Raw genomic sequence first — 15,521 nt, forward strand, 5'->3', positions numbered from 1 at the left:
AGGATCACACAGCTAAGGCCTGTTTCTGCGCCCGCCTCTCGGTCCCGAGCTCCCCAACTGCCCCTACAGAATGCTTTACGGTGCTTTATCCATTTTATATTGTCTCCTCCCAACAACCTGTGGAGGAAGGTGCTAATATCCCCATTTAACATTTGAGGAAACTGAGGCAAACCAGTTAGGTGACTTGCTCAGGGTTACACAGCTAGGGTCCGAGGCCAAATATGAACTCTGGTATTCTTGGCTCCAGGGTTATTCCCTGTGCCACTTAGATGCCTCAGTCAAGGGTGCCATGGAACCCTTCCATACTCTGAAAGCTTGAAACTTACCAATTTTTATTTATTTGTTTGTTTGTTTAAACCCTTCCATGTTGGAGTCAATACTGTGTATTGCCTCTAAGGCAGAAGAGCAGTAAGGGCTAGGCAATGGGGGTCAAGTGACTTGCCCAGAGTCACACAGCTGGGAAGTGTCTGAGGCCAGATTTGAACCTAGGACCTCCCATCTCTAGGCTTGGCTCCCCATCCACTGAGCCACCCAGCTGCCCCCCAATTTTTATTTTTTAACTAAAAGGAAATGCCAAATTTTAATGAGATTAGTGAAATTAAAGGTGTAATTTTTTTTTCCATCCAAGTTCATGGATCTCTTTGAAATCTAGGACCCCAGGTTAAGAACCCTGATCTAGGGGCAGCTAGGTGGCACAGTACTGGGCCTGAAGTCAGGAAGACCCCAGTTCAAATCTCAGCCTCAGCCACTTACTAGCGATGGTCCCCTGGGCAAGTCCCTTGTGGAGATGGGATTAACTCCCCCTGCCCGTTTTTAGATTTAATAACCAGAAACCTATACACCCCACTTGTCCTTAAGTATGGGGAGGTCTGTGACCCTGGACAGTTCTAAACAAAGCCATAGCTGTCATTGGTCCACGTAAAATGGGAGGAAGTCACAGGAAGTGACGAAAAGGACCGTCTTTAAAGGTGCCAAGAACTTCCCCTGCCCAGGTTTTTTTGCCTTGAGCTTGACCCTGGAGGAGCTCCAGCTGAGGACCTTGGACTGCTTCTATTTTCCCTTGGTGAGTGGAAAAGGCCATTCCCTTCCCTGGCTTTCCTGGAGGCACTAGCCTCTGGGGGGCCCCTCGTGGCTAAACCCTTTGTCCATTGACCCATAGGCCCTCTGGAGCCATGAGGGAGGAAAGCCAGGGCTCGAGCAATAGTTGGCTCCTTGAGCTAGATTTCTTATTCTGCCCTCTTATTTTCCCTCTATTTTATAAATTGCTTAAAAAAATCCTTTGGAATCGATGACTTCCCCGTGACCACGCTCTTCAGTAATCAGTCCAGCCCCTTACCTTCTGCCCCAACTCACTTAACACGGCCCCAGTCTAGAAGATACGGGCAAAGAAGCAGAAGCACAGTGAAGTGTACCTGCAGGCAACGGCCGGGCATTAAAAAATGTTTGTGATTCATTAGGCCAGCCATCAGGAGAGGCCCTTGTTTTATGGACCGAGAAGAGCTCTCCAAGGTAACCTAACCCTACTCCTGCCCAAAGCAGCCAGAAGGGCAGAAGGGCCCGGGGAGGCCTGAGGGTGCGTAATCTAGGGGCGCTTGTGGCGCCCAGAGAACCTCTGAGGAAGCGCTGCCCCGGCCGCCCCTCGAGTCTGAGCCTGGCCATCCACCCCTCAAGACAGTTTCCGGTTCTACTGTTCCAGAAATACTTTTATTTATTTATAGGGAGGCTCGTATGACAACGGGCGCTGTCAGAGCAGCGAAGCTACATTTCTCCCGTGCGCTCAGGCAGATGGCGTCGAATCAAGCGGTGTGCGTGCCGAGGGGCTCCGAGCGATCCAGGGAAGTGGGTTCTACGACCTGGACTTTCTGAGATGTTGGAGCCTGGGTCTGAGACCCTGGAGTGGGTCCTTGGGGTCAGGTTCTGGCAAGCTCTCCAGTGAGTGAATCAAGGAGGGAAGTGGAAGACCCCAAAATGTCTCCACGTCATCCTTTGTCCCAAATCATTTCTGGCAAACAAATTAAGCAATGTCTAAATGGGCCTGGGGGCCGCTGGCACCTCTCCCAAAGGCCCTCTACCCTAGCACTGGGAAGTTGCTCGTCCTTCACGCAGCCTGCTTCGGTTTATCTTCACACGGAGCTCGTGCTCCCGAAGTCTGGAAGGATTTCAGACACTTTCTTGCGGAGTTCTTCCCACCGTTCTTCTCTTAGTTTTTCCTCTTTCATAAGTTTTGGAAGTCGTTTCCAGGACTGAAACGTGGCTGAAAGGATTCTCCTGAAGAAACAGAAAGCGAAATACAAAGGGAAAGGTTAAGACTTCTGCACAAACTGAACTCTCAACCTACCTCCTGGAGTGAGACCCTCACAGCTCTCTGGAGAGCCCATCTCGCAGGAACGGACTCTGTGCCAAGCACGGCCTAGACACAACGTGGCCCTCCCCCGGGGAAGCGCACAGCGCGGTAAGGGCAGGGAACAACCTGACCATGCACACGGCCTAGTGTGCGCCGAGGGCAGCCCTTGATGCTGCACAGGAGTAAGGGCGGACACGAAGGATCGTGGCTCCTGTCCTTTAGCAGCTTCTGGCAGTGGAGCCTGCAGAAAAGGACCCCTTTCTAAGACCCCCGGAGCAAGAAGTAGCCACTGACTGCAACTGCAGGGTTCTCTGACTTACATCTGTTCAGTTCGATGGCCGGCAACTGGGATTCTACAACCGTATCTCAAACAAGAACTCAATTCAGGGGGCAGCAAAATGGTGCAGTGGAGGGCCTGGGTTCAAATCTGATCTCAGACACTTCCTAGCTGTAGAGCAAGTGACAACCCAGATTGCCTCTTGTTGCTCTAGAATTTGATACTAAGAAGGGAAGGAGGGAGGGAGAGGAAGGAAGAGAAGAGCAGAAAAGAGAAAGGAAGGAGAGAAGCAGGGAAGGAAGGGAGAGAGGGGAGGAGTCAGTTCCACAATCCTGTTGTCTCTCCCTCTTTCCAAGAGGAAGAAAACCCAATAATTTTCTGATCTGGAGAAATGGACGTGTGACTTGCCTCACTTTGAAGCTGTGGGTCTCTTTTCATGGGAATAAGCATGCTTATCACAGGGGCTTTCCAGATACCTCTGTTATATTTCATAATCATAATGTATTTTTTAGAAAGGAGGATGTAGGGAATTTTAGTATAGACCTCTGAAGTTCTTAGAAAGCATTTTTCTTTTTTTTTTTAAACTTAAAACCTTTACTTTCCATCTTAAAAGCAATACTGTATATTGGTTCCAAGGCAGAAGAGAAATAAGGGCTAGACAATGGGGACTTGCCCAGGGTCACAGATCTGGGAAGTGTCTGAGGTCAGATTTGAACCCAGGACCTCCTGTCTCTGGGCCTGACTCTCAATCCACTGAGCTTCCCAGCTGCCCCCCTTAGAAACATTTTCTAAGTTGATTCTATCTTTTGTAAAGAGGTTTCTGATGAGTGTGCCATGATAAGGTTTTTTAATTTTTTCTAGTTCTCCCATTTATTTTTTCCCCTGTTAACTAGTTGTTTTTTTTATTTTGTTTGAATTCTAATTGATTTTGTTTGAACAAAAATTCCAGTCTTACATAATCAAAATTGTCCATTTTATCTCATTTAAAATCATCTTTATCCCGTTTGGTCAAGCTCTCTTGGCTTCGGGCTCCCCTTGGCTGTTCCTCTCCTCCATTCCACCCCACTTCTTTCTTCCATTAAAGCTTTGCTCTATTCCTTTACTCAGGTCTTCTTGTCTCTTGGGTTGAACCCCCGTCCATGGGACTGACACCCTCCGGTGCTGAAAGGTCGTTTCCTTTCTGTCATCACTTCCTGGTACGACCTTTTCCACTCGGGTCCCATTTCTATTTGGGGCTTATTGCATCTCTTCGAAGTCTGGATCAAAGATCCTGAATGCCCGTTTTAAGCTCCTTTTGGGATTTAAAAGGATTGTCTCCAAATTTTGGGAAACGGCGCTTTATGGACCCAAGTTCCTGGGTGGTCTGTGGGCTTTTGAGTGTCTCACACCAGCATCCGTGGTTAGCCTGGGGACCTCCTTCAAAGGACAGATGTTCGCGGGGGCACTAGCAGCCTGGTTCTCATTTCCATTGCCACCTTCAGTTTCCCGAGGTGCATCCTCTGCTTGCCCATTGGCCTTGCCCATAACTAGGTCTAGCCCTTTTTCTTTAATCAGTTGTTCAAACACAGCCTTAATCATCTTGTCTAAGTTGGTATCACCAGCCATCACCTTCTCTGCCTTAAGGGGAACCGTGAATCTGAACGCTTTCTTCGCTTGGGATAGAGTCTGCAGCACAGCCAAAAAAGGTCCATACACTTGTGCCAGGACTTCAGAGTACCAGTTCATGTTGAAATGGCGATTGTAAAGCAGTCAGTGTGACGTTGCCTACATGATCCAGAGCTTCCACCACCATACGGGTTGTCCTCCTGTCTACCATGTGGTATACCCCAAAGCAGGCAGGGGCTGCGATGACCACCACACCAAAAAGCTGAACATGATGCAGGACTGTGGGGTTCGAGCCAAACTAGAGGTGCCAAATGAAATCGAAAAGGTAATCTGTTGTGAACCATTTCTTGTTGTAAGTGATGTGCTCTGGCAGGCTAGAGAACTGCTAGTAGGGACACTTGCTACAGAGATAGTATGGGGACACACCTGAGGGTACCTAGTTACAGTGAGAGAGAACTACTACTGAGATAGAGAGATGGATGCTGCCACAGGAATGCTACTACAGGGGAATGCTGCTGCAGTCTGCCTACTGATCCCTACTGAAGCTAATGGGTCAATCTCTTTCCTAATCTCCTCCTTCCTTCACTCCCTCCCTTCTCCAACCCTCTCCCTCCCAGTTTCTTCTTGAAGCCTTTGGCTTCCTCCCTCCCCGGAGTGGACTATTATGAGAAAAAACTTCTTCCTTTCTTTTCTCAGGTAAGGGGTTTATTGGGATAACAGGACAAGGAAACTGAGGAAAAAGGGATGAGGGTTTCCCTAATCTATAATGAGGGAGAATGAGAGTTTGGGAAAGTAGTCCAGTGACAACTGTGACAGAGGGACAGTTAGAGAGATGGATGGAGGACAACTGTTTAAAATCTTTCTTCACAAAGTCATCCAGGTCTCAGCCTAATGTCAGAAGCCCCCTCTCAAGGGTCCTTCATCCTGGGACAAAGCTAGCAAGATTAGTTCAGGGCTTCTCTCCTTCAGCCTGGCTTTTCTCCAACTCTTGGTCAGTAAAATCCCAGAGAGAGACAGAAAACAGTTCCTCCTTTGGTCAGATAGCCCAAACCAAGCCAACCCCACAAGGGTCCTTCAGCCAGGTTCAACTGTCATCGCCAGAGAGAATCAGCTCGTCCCCCTGGCCAGCTCGACTCCCAGAGCCAAAGACAGAATCAGTTCCTCCTTTGATCAGAGCCCAAAAAGCCAAGCCTCCTCAGTTCAGTAACCCCCCAGAGAGCGCAAGTCTCAGGGTCCCAATTCCTCTCCCTCTGGTCAGGCTCCCTCAACTGCCTCTCTTGGAACATTCCGTTGGGAACCTTCTCCTTGATTGACAGACATGTCCCCAGCCTTGGTTTTTGCATTGGCTTGTCCTGCAAAACCTCTCTTCAAGTCTACCACAATAGGATGATTCAAACCTAGCTTCCGCCAGGCTGCTCTCCAGTGGCCCTGGCAATTTTGTTGAATAGTGAGTCCACAACCTTTGGGTTTCCTATATGCTATTTCTTCTGGACCTTCTGTACTGACTTTGTTCCTCTGGTTTTTTAATCAATACCAGGTCGTTATGATGACTATCCTTGGTAGCAGCTCGCTGGGGCAACAGAGAAGCGTGCTGGGACTGGAGGCAGGAAGACCCGAGTTCAAATTCTACCTCAGATACTCATGGGGGAGGGGCAAGTCCCTTATCCTCTGCCTCAATCTCTAATTGTCAAATGGGGATAATAAGGGCACCTACCTCACAAGGTGGTTGTGAGGACCAAATGAGACATCTGCAAAGCTCTTAGGACACGGCCACATCGTAGTTGGTAGTAGGTTACCTTGCTTCCCTTTGCAGTGTGGTCTGAAGACCCCTAGATCCTCTCTTCCCTCTCCTCATTGTTGCCCTCGAGATGCGAGACTTTTATTTTTTCTCCAGATAGTTATGCCGTCAGTTCACCCTGGGATCACCTGGTACGGCACCAGGTCTGAACACCAATTTAGCTCGTGTGGTCATTTCCATTCTTTTTGTGATGCTTTACTTAGAGAACTCTAGTGAATCAACTAAAAATTAATTGAAGCATTAACTTAAGTAGCAGGATATAAAATAAACCCATATAATAATGGCTTTTATTTTTCTTCTCTTACCTACAAACCCTACCAGGAAGAGGTAGAAAAAGAAACTGAATTTAGAATAACTAGATGTTGTATATGCAAAATATCAAAGAGGCCAGCTTCAAGATAAAGAAGAATTACACAAGTACAAGTATGAAACACTTTGTGGAAATAAGGACCTAAATAATTGTAAAGGTAGAAATTGCATGTTTGGCCTGTGCCATATAATAAACATGATAATTACTCCCTAAACTAATTTATAGATCTGGTGTCACACCAATCAAACTACCAATGGGTTACTTTATAGAAGTAGTTAAAACAATAACAGAATTATCTAGAGGAAGAAAAGGTCAAGAATCTCTAGAGAAAGAGGAAATAATAAAAGGGGGGGGGGAGGGCAGAAGTAGGAAGCCTATTGGAAACAAATCTCTGACTATGTACTACAGAGCAATAATTACAAAAACTATCATATGAGTTAAAAAAGTATAAAGGTTGATCAATGGAACAGATTAGACAGATAAGACCCAGAAGCAAACGTGGCAGCATAGTAGTGCTTGATAAAAACCAAGGTCTCCTAATTTACTCAAGAAGGACTGAGTATTTGACAAAAACTTGGGGAAAACTGGAAAGCAGCAATTTGGCAAAATTAAGTTTAGAGTAATACCTCATAGTAAATACTACAAAAGCTTTTATTTTTTTAAACCCTTACCTTCTGTCTTAGAGTCAATACTGTGTATTGATTCCCAGGTAGAAAAGTGGTAAGGGCTAGGCAATGAGGGTTAAATGGCTTGTCCAGGGTCACACAGCTAGGAGGTGTCTGAGGCCAGATTTGATGCCAGAGCTTCCTATCTCTGGGCCTCATGAAAACTTTCAACTAGATAGGAGATCTAGCTACAAAAGATCTTATCATAAATTAGAGGAGTGAGTAAGTAGGTATTATTATGTTATGTTATAACCATGAATAGGGGAAAATTCTTTGCCAAACAAGGCCAGGGGAAGATTAAAATGAACAATTTTGATTACATACATAAAATTTTAAAAGTTTTTGCATCAGGCACTTTGGTGGCTCAGTGGATGGAGAGCCAGGCCTAGAAATGGGAGGTCCTGGGTTCAAATTTGACCTCAGATACTTCCCAGCCAACATGCAAGACAGAAGACAGGGGTTTAAAAGGAAAAAAAAAAGATTTTGCGCAAAAAAATCAGTGCATTGCTGAGAGTAGCAAAACATTAACTAAGAAAAAATCTTGGTAGCAGGGTTCTCTGATAAAGGTCTGGTATCCCAGATACATATGCAAATGTGTAAGAAGAAAAGTGATTCCAAAATAAATGGCCAAAGGAGAAGAGCTTCATGGATGGTCAAAAAAGACCCCTCAAATGAAAATGCCATTTTTGAAGAGACTATGATTTTGCCAGGCACCCAAATGAATTGTCTGTAGATTGGCAAAGTGGTTCAACCACTAGAGAAAAAATAATTTGGAAGTATATTGTAAAAATTACTATATTACAAAAAAAAACGAAACTAAAGAATATCTTTTGACAAAATACTACTACAAATACCTGGAAACAAAGCGGTGGTCTCTCCTCCATTGGAGAATGGCTAAACCAGGGCTGGTGTGTGAATGTAATGGAATGTGTGTGTAGGAAAAGGGCTCTATTCTGCGACAGAACAGTGCGGAGGAAGGCGTGAAGCTCTGCGGCTAGGGTACATGACACACCCCACGGGTGCCAGAGCCGATTGCAAAAGGTACACAGAGGTGCCGCCCATCAGTTCGTCTGCATCTCCAGAACAAATCGGGCAGAAGCGGGAGGGATGGTCTCCGGTGCACGGTGACTGCTGGGCACACAGCACGCACTCCAGGTCCGGGGTGGCTCCTGTCCTCGGAGAGCTGCCTTGGAAGCCTCTCCTTGGATGGCCCCTCTGCTGGGCCGCCAGGCTCACAGGGAGCTTCCGGTCTAGCCGGAAGGTTTTCCCGCTGGGAAGGTTTCTCTAGGCTCATTGGCAGGCTGTTTTCAGGAAACAACCTCAAGGCAGCCTCGAGGTGATACTGTGCCCGCCTCCTCTTCCAACGACGCAAGGCAGCCTGGTCCAATGGCTTTGCCAGGCACATGTCACATGTCCACCAGTTTGATGGGCCTCGAGGGGCTTCAGTGTGCATGGAGGGTCCAGCGCACCTCCCCTCTGGAGCGCCCCTTCTCTAGCAGCGCCACAACAGCGGGGCGGGCAATGGAACTCTCGGTCTGTCTCACGCCTTTATCTACAGGGACTAACGGAGTCTTCTCTGCTTTCGTCACCACCAGCCCAGCAGAGCATGATGAAGGTCTTCCAAAGACCCATTGAGGGCGGCGTCAGGCCTCGCCCCTTCTCTACCCTCGGTGCCACCTCCAGCCGTCACACACCTCCCTCTCTCAGGGTCTGATAAACCTTCCGAGCCAAAGCCTGTTTCCTTGAATTTGTCCCCAGCCTGGGGGCGCTTCTCAGCGTGGGATTCCTCCACCAACTTCCTCCATTTCTTCTTGAGCTCCTTCTTGCTGGCAACTGAGGGGACTCAGAGGAGGACATGTAGAGGAGGAGGGGGACGGAAGAGGAAAGGTATAGACTGGGCAGAAATGTTGTATGAAGTAGACAGTAGGTGAGCAGAAACAGTAATTTATACAATGACTACATCAGTGTGAAGAAAAACTATGAGAACGTTTGATACAAAGGCAAACACACAGATGTCACCCCCCAAAAAACCCCCAAGATGTACATAGTAGGGGGAAAAACAAATTATAACAACAAAAGTTCAGAGTTTCATGCCCAGTTCCCTTTTTGTTCTTTCTTTATATACTGAAATGTTTGTATTTGACATTTATTAAGCACATGATCAAAAAGACTTTTTTTAAAGTTGTGAGTTAAATTCTGGACCCATGGGATCCCCATCAAAAATGTCAGAAAAGACCCAGTCCCTGGAGGACCCTCAATTGCTCCTGGCATTGCCAATCCTAAACTGGCAAACCCATTTATCTCTAAGCTAACTGACACAAAGTAGAGGATTTAGAAAAAGGAAAGGTTCTGTCTTGCCTTATTTTTCTATTCTCTTCCTTCTACTGCTCCCTTTCCCACAGGCCTCCCTCGTTTCCCCTTGTCTCTTCTCTCTTCTTTGTAGGTAGATTTAGAGCTACCCAGAGGTCATCCTTTTACAGAGGAGGACATTTTGGCCAAGAACCCAAATGACGTTCTCCAAGTCACAAAGTAGTAAGTGGCAAAGCTGGTCCTGGAGACACACAGAGTCAAGATGGTGGCTTAGAAGTAGCAGAAGTTCAGACCTCTGAAAACCCTTCCTTACTGATCACAAACTAAATGCTCCTAGGGGACTAAAAAAACTAACAACAAGACAGAGCCAAGGAACCCTCCTGCTGGACTCAATACAAAAGGTACACCTCCCAAAAGCTGGAATCTGAGAACACTTGGGTTTAGGGGGAAGGCAGAGGGAAGGTCCCAGGCACCAACCCCCCCCCAAAGTGCTAAGCCTCCAGCAGCAGCGGGAACCTCTGGGTGGGAAAAGGTACAAGTCTGGAGGGTGTACCTTGTGGGCAGAGCTGTGCCAGGCTCAGAGCATCAAACACAGGTGGTGGGGAAACAGCTGGAGAGGGAGCAAAGAGCTGGCATGCTGGTCAAAAAGGCTGACACCCTCCATATTGCTCCAGCCTTCCAGGAGGTTTTGGCCTCAGGGCACATCCAGCCCAACCCAGCTGAACTTAATCCCATCAAAAGTCTTCAGAGCTCAGGGAAGCCCAAGTTTTAACACCCCTCCCTCTTTGACTGCTGGACTTTAATCCAATCAAAAGCCTCCAGAGGACAGGGAAGCTCAAACCCCTAACAAACCTCCCCCAGAGACTGCACTGAGAGATCTGACAAAGCTCCAAGAGGGAAAACTGACAGAAAGCCCCAAAACCAAAAAAATGAGAGGAGCAAGAGCACAGACAAATATGGGGAGCAAAGAAGGGGTAAATATGAGTAAACAACAGAAAAAGAAGATAGAAATTACAATTGGCAGATTCTGCACAGGCAACAAACCAAGAAAAAACAATACACAGGAGGAGGCAAGTAATAAAACAGAAATCCCAGTGAATTGGATACAGGCTTTGGAAGAACTCAAAATGCAATTCAAAACACAATTAAGAGAGGCTGAAGACAACTGGGAAAAGAATTTTAAAACTAAGATAAGTCATCTGGAAACAGAAAATAGTGTCTTGAAAGCCAAAATCAACCAGCTTGAAAATGAGACAAAGGAGATGAAAGATGAGGCAAAGGAGATGAGAAGGTAGATATGCATAGGGGATAGAGCCAAATCTATTGGGCATCAACAGTTAAAAAGAAGGCAGGAGTAGCAATCATGTTATCTGAAAAAGCCAAAGTAAAAATAAATCTAGTTAAAAGAGATACAGAAGGTAATTAAATCCTGATAAAAGCAGTATAGACAATGAGGAAATATCAGTACTCAATATGTTTGCACCAAATAGCATAACCTTCCTCTATCCAAACTAGATAAATCAAACAAAAAAATAAATAAGAAAGATGTAAGAGAAGTTAATGAAATCTTGGAAAAATTAGAGTTAGTAGATATATGGAGAAAAATAAACAGGGACAAAAAGGAATACATCTTTTCAGCAGCACATGCTACATTCACAAAAATTGACCATGTATTAGGGCATAAAAACATGCAAACAAGTGCAAAAGAGCAGAAATAATAAATGCAACCTTCTCAGATCACAATGCAATGAAAATAATAATTAGTAAGGGCATATGGAGAGGTAAATCAAAAATTAATTGGAAATTAAACAATACGATTCTCCAAAACTGGTCAGTTAAAGAATAAATCATAGAAGCAATTAATAATTTCATTGAAGAAAATGACAATGATGAGACATCCTTTCAAAACCTATGGGATGCAGCCAAAGCAGTACTCAGGGGGAAATTTATATCCTTGAGATCCTATATTAACAAATTAAGAAGGGCAGAGGTCAATGAATTGGGATGCAAATTAAAAAACTAGAAAAGTGAACAAATTAAAAATTCTCAGATCAAGACTAAATTAGAGATTCTAAAAATCAAAGGAGAAATTAATAAAATTATAAGTCAGAGAACTATTGACTTAATAAATAAGACTAGAAACTGGTACTTTGAAAAAAAACAAATAAAATAGACAAAGTACTGGTAAGTCTAATTAAAAAAAGGAAAGAAGAAAACCAAATTGAAAGTATCCAAGATGGAAAGGGAGACCTCACCTCTAATGAAAAGGAAATTAAGGCAATCATTAAAAACTATTATGCCCAATTATATAGCAACAAATATGGCAATCTAGGTGATATGGGTGAATACTTACAAAAATATAAATTGCTCAGACTAACAGAGGAAGAAATAGATTACCTAAACAACCCCATATCAGAAAAATAAATTGAACAAAGTATCAAAGAACTCCCTAAGAAAAAACCCTTAGGTCCTGATGGATTCACCAATGAATTTTATCAAACATTCCAAGAACAACTAATCCCAATATTATACAAACTATTTGACAGAATAAGCAAAGAAGCAGTTCTACCAAATTCCTTTTCTGACATAAATATGGTACTGATCCCAAAGCCAGGCAGGTCAAAAACAGAGAAAGAAAACTATAGACCAATCTCCTTAATGAATATACATGCAAAAATCTTAAATAGGATACTAGCAAAAAGACTCCAGCAAGTCATCACAAGGGTTATTCACTATGACCAGGTAGGATTCATACCAGGAATGCAAGGATGGTTCAATATTAGGAAAGCCATTCACATAATTGACCATATTAAGAAGTAAACCGACAAAAAAAAATCACATAATTATATCAATAGATGCAGAAAAAGCCTTTGATAAAATACAACCCTCATTCCTATTGAGAACACTAGAAAGTATAGGAATAGAAGGGCCTTTCCTAAAAATAATAAACGGTATTTATCTAAAACCATCAGCAAACATCATCTGCAATGGGGATAAACTAGAAGTCTTCCCAATAAGATCAGGAGTGAAACAAGGATGCCCATTATCATCTCTATTATTTAACATTGTACTAGGAACACTAGCAGTAGCAATTAAAGAAGAAAAAGAAATTGAAGATATTAAAATTGGTAATGAGAAGACCAAGCTGTCACTCTTTGCGGATGATATATATGATGGTCTACTTAAAGAATCCTAGAGAATCAACCAAAAAGCTAGTCGAAATAATCAACAACTTTAGCAAAGTTGCAGGATACAAAATAAACCCGCATAAGTCATCAGCATTTCTATATATCTCCAACACATCTCAGCAGCAAGAATTAGAAAGAGAAATTCCATTTAAAATCACCCTAGACAATATAAAATACTTGGGAATTTATCTGCGGAGACAAACACAGGAACTATATGAACACAACTACAAAACACTCTCCACACAATTAAAACTAGATCTAAACAATTGGAAAACATTGATTGCTCATGGGTTGGATGAACTAACATAGTAAAAATGACAATCCTACCCAAATTAATTTACTTATTTAGTGCCATACCCATTGAACTACCAAAAACTTTTTTACTGACTTAGAAAAAACCATAACAAAGTTTATTTGGAAGAACAAAAGATCAAGGATATCCAAGGAAATCATGATAAAAAAAATGCAAAGGAAGGAGAACTTGCAGTCCCAGATCTCAAACTATATTACAAAGTAGCAGTCATCAAAACTATTTGGTACTGGCTATAAGCCAGAAAGGAGGATCAGTGGAATAGACTTGGGGTAAATGACCTCAACAAGACAGTCTATGATAAGCCCAAAGATCCCAGCTTTTGGGAACAGAATCCACTATTTGATAAAAATTGCTGGGAAAATTGGAAGACAGTATGGGAGAGATTAGGTTTGGATCAATATCTCACACCCTACACCAAGATAAACTCAGAATGGGTGAATGTCCTGAATATAAAGAAGGAAACTATAAGCAAATTAGGTGAACACAGAATAGTATACTTGTCAGATCTATGGGAAAGGAAAGACTTTAAAACCAAGCAAGAGCTAGAAAAAAAATCACAAAATGTAAAATCAATGATTTTGATTACATCAAATTAAAAAGGTTTTGTACAAACAAAACGAATGCATCCAAAATTAGAAGGGAAGCAACAAATTGGGAAACAATCTTCATTTTAAAAGCCTCTGACAAAGGTCTAATTACTCAAAGTTATAACCAGCCAAATCAGTTGTACAAAAAATCAAGCCATTCTCCAATTGAAATATGGGCAAGGGACATGAATAGGCAATTTTCAGTTAAAGAAATCAAAGGTATTAATAAGCACATGAAAAAGTGTTCTAAATCTCTTATAATCAGAGAAATGCAAATCAAAACAACTCTGAGGTATCACCTCACACCTAGCAAATTGGCTAACATGATAGCAAAGGAAAGTAATGAATGCTGGAGTTGTGAACTGATCCAACCATTCTGGAGGGCAATTTGGAACTATGTCCAAAGGGCTATAAAAGACTGTCTGCCCTTTGATCCAGCCATAGCACTGCTGGGTTTGTACCCCAAAGAGATAATAAAGAAAAAGACTTATACAAGAATATTCATAGCTGCGCTCTTTGTGGTGGCCAAAAATTGGAAAATGAGGGGATGCCCTTCTATTGGAGAATGGCTGAACAAACTGTGGTATATGTTGGTGATGGAGTACTATTGTGCTCAAAGGAATAATAAAGTGGAGGAATTCCAAGGGGGCTGGAACAACATCCAGGGAGTGATGCAGAGTGAGAGGAGCAGAACCAGGAGAACATTGTACACAGAGACTGACACACTGGGATACAATCGAATGTAATTCTCCATTAGTGGCAATGCAGTGATCCTGAACCACTTGGAGGGATCTACGAGAAAGAACACTAACCACATCCAGAGGAAACACAGTGGGAGTAAAAACACCAAAGAAAAACAACTGCTTGAATACATGGGTCGAAGGGATATGGTTGGGGATGTCGACTAAATGAACATCCTAGTGTTAACATCAACAACATGGAAATAGTATTATACAAGTAATACCCAATGAAATTGTGTGTGGGCTACCAGAAGGGTGGATAGAGGGGAGGGAGGGAAATAATGTGAGTATTGTAACCAAGAAATAATGTTCTTAATTGTCTAAATAAACTAATTCAAATGAAAAAAAAAAAGCTGCTCCTGGAACCTGGATTGTTTGGCTTCAAGTAATCAATTAGCATTTTTATTATTTTTAATATGTAAAAGTTAACTTTTATTTTAAACTTTAAAATTTTTAACTTTTATCTTAGAATCGATACTAAGTATTGGTTCCCTGGCAGAAGAACGGTAAAAGCAGGTAATGGGGGTTAAGTGACTTGAACCCAGGCTTGGTTCTCTATCCACCCAGCCACCTAACTGTCCCCAGTCAACATTTATTAAACACATGTGAATACAAAATGAGTAAAATGACAGTCCCTGCCCTCAGGGAGCTTATAGCCTAATGGGGAAGGCAACAAGCAAACAAATGTATCCAAAGCAAGTTATCTAAGGGAGTCAAAGGAAAAAAATATTTAAGAGGGAGAAGGAATGAGGAGGTATTTGGAAGACTTCCTGTAAAAGATGGGGCTTCTGCCTGGACTTAAAGGAGGGCAGGGAGGCTGGAGTTGGAGAGGTCAGGGAGAGTTCCGAGCCCAGGCGGGGGACAGCCCAGCCAGAAAGAGAGTCTGGAGCTAAGGGAGGAAGTGTCATGTTTGGGAAGCAGGCAGTGGCTGTGTCCTGGATGGAACAGTACCTTGCAGGGAGACCGGAAAGGCCAGAGGGGTCTAGGCTAAGAAGGGCTCTGAATTCTGAACAACATTTTGTATTTGTAACTGGAGGCGACAGGGAGCCACTGGAGTTTATGGAGGAGGGGAGTTCCATGACTAGACTTCAATCCCAACGCTTTCTTCCCTGCCTCTGCTCAGTGCCCTTCCCCTTCCCAATCTTCCCTGTGTCACTTGCAAAGGGGAGCAGGGAAGAACTGAAATGGAACTTGAAGAAGTGAGGTTCCAGGGACTTTGTAAGAAATGGATGGGGAAGGACAAAGCCAGAAAAAAGGCACCAAGTGAAGTCTTTCTGGTTCATGAGGGGCGGGCGGCCTTGAGCTCAGGCTTTCTGGGATTCCAGGTTCTTGGTTCTTGCTTGCTTGGGGTGGCATGCTCTTCCTCCTCCGGAGGGCCTTGAAG

General features: G+C 43.7%; 1 protein-coding gene across 2 annotated transcripts in view; it reads right to left on the reverse strand.

Moving 5' to 3' along the window:
• Window positions 1–1,682: 1,682 nt before the first annotated feature.
• The window catches only part of CCDC191 (coiled-coil domain containing 191), a 120,322-nt gene continuing 106,483 nt past the window's right edge, over window positions 1,683–15,521 (reverse strand). For both annotated transcript variants that reach the window (XM_056793488.1, XM_056793489.1), the window contains one exon: window positions 1,683–2,268. In XM_056793488.1, coding sequence (XP_056649466.1) covers window positions 2,124–2,268 — 145 coding nt within the window. In that variant the 3' untranslated portion in view covers window positions 1,683–2,123. The remainder of the gene's footprint in view (window positions 2,269–15,521) is intronic.

The sequence above is a fragment of the Monodelphis domestica genome, chromosome 4, assembly GCF_027887165.1.
Source record: "Monodelphis domestica isolate mMonDom1 chromosome 4, mMonDom1.pri, whole genome shotgun sequence".
Classification (NCBI taxonomy): domain Eukaryota; kingdom Metazoa; phylum Chordata; class Mammalia; order Didelphimorphia; family Didelphidae; genus Monodelphis; species Monodelphis domestica.